The sequence below is a fragment of the Aptenodytes forsteri genome, unplaced genomic scaffold (assembly GCF_000699145.1).
Source record: "Aptenodytes forsteri isolate BGI_AS27 unplaced genomic scaffold, ASM69914v1 Scaffold65, whole genome shotgun sequence".
In the NCBI taxonomy this organism is placed as follows: Eukaryota; Metazoa; Chordata; class Aves; order Sphenisciformes; family Spheniscidae; genus Aptenodytes; species Aptenodytes forsteri.
In genome coordinates, this window is record NW_008795127.1 from 2,569,331 (window position 1) to 2,578,307 (window position 8,977).

At 38.3% G+C, this 8,977-nt stretch overlaps 1 protein-coding gene across 1 annotated transcript in view; it reads left to right on the forward strand.

Annotated features, from left to right (window-relative positions):
- Window positions 1-8,977, forward strand: part of FAM149A (family with sequence similarity 149 member A) — an 18,199-nt gene that overhangs the window by 5,700 nt on the left and 3,522 nt on the right. Inside the window, exons 4-12 of the mRNA XM_019471554.1 lie at window positions 672-797; window positions 954-1,130; window positions 2,967-3,157; window positions 4,581-4,735; window positions 5,884-5,987; window positions 6,214-6,441; window positions 6,758-6,878; window positions 7,682-7,810; window positions 8,217-8,295. Coding sequence (XP_019327099.1) covers window positions 672-797; window positions 954-1,130; window positions 2,967-3,157; window positions 4,581-4,735; window positions 5,884-5,987; window positions 6,214-6,441; window positions 6,758-6,878; window positions 7,682-7,810; window positions 8,217-8,295 — 1,310 coding nt within the window. The remainder of the gene's footprint in view (window positions 1-671; window positions 798-953; window positions 1,131-2,966; window positions 3,158-4,580; window positions 4,736-5,883; window positions 5,988-6,213; window positions 6,442-6,757; window positions 6,879-7,681; window positions 7,811-8,216; window positions 8,296-8,977) is intronic.

The following is an 8,977-nucleotide window of genomic DNA, read 5'->3' on the forward strand; positions in this document are numbered from 1 at the left end:
TTTTGTTCCTGGCTTACACAAAATAAAATAAAAAAGGCTATTGCTTAGAGCTTCATGTGACATAAAGTGCTGTTTTGTGAAAGGTAGTCTCAAGAAAACGTGTTCAGGTGAGTCTGAACATTGCTGCTTGCACTATGGTTGCGACTGGCAAATTCTTTTGAGATCCCTTGTGAATTCTAGTGAAACACAGTTCAGTAAGCAGTTTTGTGCATTTTCTGAAAGTGAATTCTAGTCTTAATTATCCATGTAAACAGTTCGGATTTGGACTTCTGCTCACATTGATGGATACTGGAGTTGGATAAGTGAAATCATAGCAGATGTTATTTGTCTTCTGCACCCGTTCTTAAACATTTCTTACGGATTTTTGATAAGAAAGGAAGTGTGTTTACTTTATCAGCCTTTAGAACAATCTAACGAGTTTGACTATGTGCTCTTAAAAATTATAAGCTAGAATCTCATCTTTTGTAAATCACCTTAACTTTAATGACTTAAATACTAGGCAATGTTAATGTATTACACCAGGCCCTTGCATCTCCATAAATTGCTTTTCCAAAGCAAATGTAAGGTGTGCTTTCATATTGCCTACTGTTTGCAGGTATTTGTATTCTTGGTATTTGCATATGGAGTGGATTTCCATCTAAGATGTCACTCATTCTCTCCATTTTATTCAGGGTTCTAGGAAAGCAGCTCCTATTGCCAAAGGATGAAGGCTTTCAGCATTTTCAGAGCAGAAGTGATACCTCTGTGGATACTAAGTGTTTACCTGGCCTCCGTGAATGTACTAGTAATATAAAAGAGTAGGTTAATTTTTTTTAAGTTTTCGTTTTGGTATTCCCTTTTCAGAAATATGTACAAATATTACTTTTGTATTACTGAAACATTTCAGTATAATTAAATATGCACTTTCTTCTTTCTTTGAATATTTAATTCTCATTTTGTTGATATTTTTTCAGGCTCTTCATTTCTGGCTCTAAACTGATCCCAACAGCATCTCCAGTACATAAATCACTAGATTCAAGGTCCACTAGGATTTCTGCCTCTGCCTCATCCATGTATTCATTCCTGGAAGAAGAAATCTATGATGTGGATGGAAAAATAGAAGAATATCTTGCCTTTGACAACAAGGAGCTGTAAATAAGATATATGTATTTTTGAAGAAAATAATGAAAAATTATCAGTGAGCCCCGTCAGGGTTCATAAACTGTGTTTCTCTTCTGTAAATACAGTTCCTTCTGTCTCTGTATTCAGTAGCACAGTGGTCAGAGCACTCTGGGCATGTGGAAGATTAGGTATATTGTCTTTCTAGTGGTTCAAAACTCACATCTCCCGTGTCAGAGGAATGTATCTTAACCACTAGTTGCTTTGAGGTGTTTTGTGCGTGAAGATTCGATAGAATGAATATTTAATTTTAAGACAGGGAGTGGAATGAAGGAATCCCTACTTCCCAGGTGAGTGCCTTGACCACCAGGTTGTTTAGGGTCATTACACTGTACGTGCTCTCATTGTCTGCCCTAATGAATATTAAATTCTTTTTGTGCAGTGTATAACAGCTTTGTGAGGAGAGGTGCTGGATACAACCTGCATTTAGAGCACTCGTGAGTGACAGGAGTAATGCAACTGTCTTCTTGACAATGCAGCTTAGGTTTCCTATGGCCCAGTTGAGCGTTCCAGCAACTAGGCTACTGGGTAGAATAAAGACCATAACATGCTGTTTTCTAAAAGGCCTCTACGAGGGGGAAAGTTTTGTAGGACTAGTAGGGCACAAAGCATAACTTTTTGTGCTAAAGCTTGATGCGTTTACAGGAGAAAGACATGGTTGTTCTGAAAAACTGAGAAACCAGACTGAGACCCAGGTAGACCCTTTCAGTCCTGTTTTTGAAAGAGAGGGCCTGGGTGCCTACTGTTTTGGAAGGGATTTAGGATTAAGAATCCTTTTAGGAGTGAAGTATCACTTTGTTTTGCTAAGTAAGCAAACTTAATTTGGGAGAGGGACTTGACTGAAGGTGCTGTCCTTTGTGCCTCCTTGATATGTTGTTTCTTGTTTCCTTCCCAGGATTCGATTCTGAAATATCTTATTCTCCATAACTAAAATATTAGGAGTTACAAAGCCTGATATGAAAATAGCTTGGTCATTTTGAGAGTTGGACCATTCAGCCAAGTCTTAGTTATAGTTAAGAAGTTTGCAGTCCAGTTTGAGGAAGAAGTAAAAGAAGTGACTGAGAAGAGGAAGGGAGATAGTAGAAATCAGAATGAATTTGGGATCATCCTTGAAATCTCAAAGAAATTGCATTTCCTTAGAAGGAAATACCATGGCATTAAAAAAAAAAGGTTAAAACTTTCTTCCGAAGAAGTGTATTAGAAGACCAAGTTAGGAAATGTTGCTACACTGTGCTTCCCTAGGTAGGAAGGGGAAAAAAAACTAAATAAAAAAGTAACTGTCCACACAGTAGTGGAAGGGAAGGCGGTGAGCTTAAGGCTATGGGCTCTGTTATTCTTGTCAGGCTGCAGAAATCCTTTTAAGTTGTTTGTCTTTGATTAGTGGTGAAGTGTTGCAGATGTGTGCAGGTACACAGGACGTGATATAAAAGAAATGTTCTATGTGATAGTCCTCCTGCCAAATGCAACAGACAATAGTTCCCTTATGTTATGGTAAAAAGCATAGAATTTAGTCTCAAATGACTAAGTGCCACATATAAAGCTGTTCCTTGCAGAGCTGCAGATCTTTCTGTTGTAATGCCCTGACTGGATTTTTTAATTTTTTACCTGCAAGCAAAAGAAAAAGAAATCATTGTATGTGTTTGATAGGTTCTGTTCCCATAGGTACTCTGTGCGTTTGAATCTGAATTTTTTTGTGATCTACATCTGACTTGCTTCCATATGTATGTTTCTATTTACTTGGTGTATTAGAAGGGGAAAAAAAAAGTCAAAACCCGTGGGAATTCATTTGAATTTGCTTCCTTTATTAGTGATGATGAGAGTTGGGAACAAAAGAAAATGCGTCTTGCTGAGAAGAGGAGTAAGCGTGGCATTCCCCCTGTTTCTCCCAATGCCTGTATCAAAGATGCCGTGGCTTCTGAAGTATTTGATCGTATCTGGAACAATGTAATTGGAATATTGGAGGAACTGATTAAAAAAAATTGGGAAACTAGTATAACAGGTATGTGGTATTTTTAGATATGGTATTTATTGAATCTAAGTCAGGAAAGTGATTTTTTTTTTTTTTTTTCCCCTTAAAGCTTGGGAAATCTGGTTATTTTAAGATAGCCATGGTGGTAGTACAGCATTATAAGATATGTAATGCCTCACCACGCGCATGCGTGTGCACAACCTCCCCAGACCTAAAATATAAACATTCCTACTATTTTTCAGGGGGGTTTTGGATGAGAGGTGTAAAAAAACCAAAACAAAACAAAAAAAAAACCACCAACAAACCCTCCCCCTAAAAAACCCGAAGGAAAAAAGGAATCTCTGGATCACTGATGATGTGATCTGAATCTGGAACCTAGGAATCAAAGTCTCCTAGTCCTCATTGTTTGAGCTTTGTTAATACAAAGAACCCTTAGGTAGTCAGATTGTTAAAGCGAGATAGACAGTCTTGCTGACAGTGCAGGAGTCCATGAGTTTAATATAGGATGAAGAAATGGTGATGCGTACAATTTTATTTTATTTTATTTTATGTTTTTGTATTCTAACAGACTGTAGTGAGGAAAAGCAAAAGCTAGGAAAATTAACTAGAAGTGAAATTCTATTTAGTGTGCATATGTTGTCTTTGGAGGCTGAGGGAAATTTCCATTCTTCTTTTAATGTTTTTTAAAAGGACAGTAACAGAAGAATACCTGGGGGTGGGTTTTAGAAATCACCTCATATGTAAGGTACGCTCAACCTCAAATATAAGTCTACAACAAAGTAAGAAATGGCAAAATTTCTCAGAATACTTGCAGCATCAGAACTTAACATTTCAGGTGTTACGGAAATATAAAAGGGCTTTTCACACCACAGGTGGATTGTTTAGCTCAATATTATAGTTTAGGGAGGATAGCTTAGCAGTTTTGTGATAGGCGCGCTCTTTTATCTTTGTGAAGGGCGTCAACGTGTGACAAATAGGTAGCTAACCAAAGTATTTTGAGTAGGAATGTAAAAGAATTTGGGTTTATAATAGAAATAAGATGGTAGTGTATACCCAAAATGAAGCAGTGTGTAGCTGCTGTCAGACAAGGATAAGATCAATAGACTTTTTTTTTTCTTTTAATCTATTTTCTTCTGCTTTAAAAAAAAATCTTTGGGAAATTTTGAATAACATTCCAAGAATCTTAGCAGTATTTTCTTAAACAAACAACCCTCTTCAAGTTGGTCTACTTGTATAGACCAACTTATTTGTCAATGTCAGAGAAAGCATAAACAAATGGGAAATGCTTTCAGAAAAACATAATTTGTGGTAGATTTTTAAATATCATGTAAACTTAAAGCTATATGAAAGTCTTTACTGTGCAGTGTAATATTGTTTGAATCTTGACAAATGATGGCTGGTAAATGTACAAAAAGCAAGTTATTTCCTGTACTTTTTTTTGCTGCTGTTGCAGAAGGTGACAAACAGGTGGAAAAATTGAAAGCTGTTACAGCAAAACTGCCACATTTGCCAGTTATTCGTATTCCAGCAGATGCTGAGGGCGTTCCGCTTTCCAGAGGATCTGAAGCACGAAGTGTATCTTTTGGGTCTCATTTTGTTTCCTCGCAGGTAAAAATAACTTTCTGTCAAATGGCGTTCTTTTTTCTGCTAACTTTGGACAGAGTCCTGGTTGAAGCTAGAAAAGGCCTTTTTTATTTCTTTTTTTTTTCTTTAAAAAAACCCCCCACAGTTAGATATACTTAAAATAAGTCATCTCATTTAAAATGAAGGTTCATTTAATGTGCATTTCTTGTTTACTATCACTTGTTCTTCTTTGGTGGTTCTTAAAGGCGCCGTTTACTGCTAAGATATTGCTGAAGTTGGCTTACAAAAAAACAGTTGTTAGACTGTATTCCGTCCTTAGGAAATAATTCTGCTTTTATTGTGGTCCAGTCGTTTCCTCTTGGTAGAATTAAGAGAACAAATGAGGCTCTTCCCAGGACTTCAGGAATGTGAAGTTGCAACTTAAAGTGCTTTACTCGCAACCCTGTGAGTTTCAGACTCTCGTTCCTTTTCCTTTCTTTTGCCTCTTGCAAAAGGGGACTCTGCTGTATGTCCACCAGCACGCTGGCACTAGGCCGTACCTGTCTTTGTGGAAGCTTGTGTTTCCATTGATAAAATGCCCTTTTTCGTCCCGCTTGCCGCCTCTTCCTTCTGTCCCCTGGGTCCTGTTTTGCACATTTTTTTCTTTTCTGGCCACTGCTTCTGTTCCCGCCGCCCCGTCTCTCTCTATTCAGTTCAAGCAACTTCATTCTATTTTGTCTGCTCTTTTTCCATGCTTGCTAGGTAGCGAGATAAGAAACACAGAAGAGAGAGCACAGCAGTCTTGGTGCTTCCTGCTGGCACGCTTGGTTCTGTTGTGGTCCCAGCAGCCAGAAGAAGTAAAATGCGTAGATAAGTAATGCTCAGGATCTGTGCCCTGGGCTGGACTGTGCTGAGGGAAAATGGAAACTGCGGAGAATTGAACTCCGGCTTCAACTGAAATTTATATTGCAAATTGAGTTGTAATTCAGTAACTAAATTACCCAAGTTCTGTTTGTAAGACTGTTTAAAATAAGCAAAACAACGTATTTGCCCCTGCTGCTACTGAGAATTCTACTGAACGATCTTAACAGAAACTTTTCTAAGAAACAAGTAAAATCTCTCCTAACGACGAGCTTTCTGAGGTCTTGCTTCAGAAAAAGTAAAGGTTAATGCATATTTGTTGCTTTTACTAGGTTCACCGTTTCTCCAGCAACTTCTGTAGTGATTTGAATGGTGTGATGACAATTCAAGAAAAACCGCTCCAGCAGAGGCATGCTGCCACAGTAGAAAAAATACAGTAGGTGTTTGTATTGACGTTTTCAAAGTGTGGCACAATGCATATTATGTAAAAGATGTTTCACAATTATAAAAAGGCAGTAAGAAGGCAGTCATCTCCTTTGTGTGTATCACTGATGTGACAATGATTTGTAGAGATTACAATGATACTCTGTTAAGAAATCCTTTTACTTTTTTTTTTTCCTTCATCCTCATTCCCTATCTTGTTCTCCTTCCTTTTTCCCCAGGAACGAGCAAGAAGACAAACAGCATAGCATTGGCTCCAGTGCTCCAAATTCAGTGCACGCTAGGTTGGGGAGAATTGCTGATAACAGTGTTCTCTCATCATCTCGGGTACTGCTGGCATCTTCTAGGAAGCTACCAAGCCATCGTAGGTTACCTTCTCTCACTTCTGACCAACTCTCCTCAAAAGCTCCTAATATGTACAATGATGAAATCCTTAGGGGGACTAAATTGTGAGTTTTTTCATTTTATTCTTTGCTTTCCTCAGAACTTTACTGAAATTTCACCAGTGAAGGATTTTGCAAAATACTTGAGAACTAACCCGAGATTTATTATTGTTTCTAGAATTCAGAGAGAAAAAGAAAGCAAGCAGAACCGTGATTTTTGAGGAGAGGCGTTTGTTTTATTTTTTTGTTGCTATATTAGGTGCTGTTACTTTCTGTCGCTGAGCTCTATAAAGAAATGTACTGCTCAATAATTTCATATTACTTCAGTGAAGAAGTCTTTAATATGATTTTTCCTAAAAGAGGAACCCTTAAAATTCTGTAGGGGTGCCAGCTCGGATCGTTTATCTTCTGCTCGTGCACCTACAACCCGGAACAAGTTACCACCAATAAACTCAGAGGCTGTTGAACAGTATCTTGCAGTACCTCGATTGCAACAGAGCTCTGTAAGTTGTGTTCATTTTTGTACTGGTGAAGAACTTCAAGCTATTTGGAAGTAAATTGGTCTGTGTCACTGGTTGAAATGAGCAATTTTACAGTTTGTGTTGGTTCGTATTTAATACATGGTCTTAACACGCTATTGTGTGTTACATTGGGGTACCGTTAGCATGCAAGAGAAGCCAGTTTAAAACCTCAGGTCACAAACAGATCATGGTGGTAAGACTTTCTTCTGAAAACAGAAAAATCTGGTGTTTTTTTTTTTTTAAAAAAAAAAAAAAAGAGAAAAACAACCAACCAACCAACCAGATAGTAACCTTGCACTTACATGTGTCTGGATTTAAATAGCTCTTTTCAGTGTTTTATTCACTGATGTTAGGCTATAGGAAGTAGAAAATTATGCTGACTGAAGTAGGAAAGGATACAGACTGAAAAAAAAGATAAATCTTATTGATACTGGCCTATTTTTGAAGGATACGGAAGTAATAAATCACCACAATGAAAGTAAATTGACATTTTGATATTATTTTGCTTCTGAATAATATTTTGAATTGAGACACATGTAAAGTCTATTATTATTATTTTAATTAATATAAGCCTTTGGGGTTTATAGACTCATATTAGGGAACAGTCTCAAATCTCTTTGAAAGACACAAGTACCCTTAAGTTACCTTAAATTGGTGCTTTTGGTTAGTGAAAACATATTTTTCTTTTCTTCTTCTCTTGTGTTTTTTTGTATGGCAACAGAAAAATTATTATTTTAACCAATTCCATTGCTGCATTCTCTCAATGCTCTTTTTAATTCTCTCAGCATCAAGGACGATATGCTTATAGCAGAGTGTCAAGTGCAGTGCCTGGCAGTACAGAGCAACGGCCATTCAGAGAAAGAACTGTTATTATTGATCAATTTTCAAGGCCCAACACAACTCATACATTCAGGGTATGTTACAATGTGAGTATAGAGACATGGAAAACTGAAGAAGCTTCCGTTCATGCCCACTGTTGGTCTACAGAAGGTCTCATTTACTGGGTGTCTCCTGATTTCTGGGGTACAGGGATTCCTGCTACCTGTAGCGAAGAGGACGTTAAAAGGCTTTGGGAGGGTGTGGGACCTTGAAAAGCAGGACTAGTGTATGAGAAAGAGATCTTTTTTTTTTCAAGTCTAATGCATCAAACAGTTCCTTTAAGGTTGTCTATGCACTGGAAGTGTGCAGTTTTAGTACTGCTTGGAACTTTGCAGTTTGGTAGGACTTACTCTCCTGGACTAGATTGTAAAAACTGTAATCAAACCATTTCAGCAGATAAGCATACCATACTAGCTAATAGTATGTCTTTCCTTTTTACAGACAGACACACCTCAGAAGAGATCACTGACTCCCATGGATTTTGCTAACCACAGAGGGACAGGTCAAGGATTTTTAATAGGTAGGCAAAGTAAGAATCACTTGGAAAGCAAAATGCCAACAAAACCTATGTCCTGGTTTTGGCTGGGATAGAGTTAATTTTCTTCCTAGTAGCTGATACAGTGCTGTGTTTTGGATTTAGGATGAGAATAATGCTGATAACACACCGATGTTTTAGTTGTTGCTGAGCAGTGCTTACACTAGTCAAGGACTTTTCAGCTCCTCATGCCCTGCCAGTGAGAAGCTGGGAGGGGGCACAGCCAGGACAGCTGACCCAAACTGGCCAAAGGGATATTCCATACCATGTGGCGTCATGCTCAGTACATAAACTGGGGGGAGTTGGCCAGGGGGCAGTGACCACTGCTCAGGGACTGGCCGGGCATTGGTCAGCCGGTGGTGAGCAGTTGCATTGTGCATCACTTGTTTTGTATATTCTAATATTATTATTATTATCCCTTCCTTTTCTGTCCTATTAAATTGTCTTTATCTCAACCCACGAATTTTACTTTTTTTTTTCCCTCGAATCTCTCCCCCATCCCACTGAGGGGGGAGGGGAGTGAGTGAACGGCTGTGTGGTGTTTAGCTGCCTGACGGGTTAAACCGCAACAGTCCTTTTGGCGCCCAACGTAGGGCACAAAGGGTTCAGATAACAACAGATCTGACCAGAGCGTGTTAAGGCAAATTTGTTATAAGCATTCATCGTG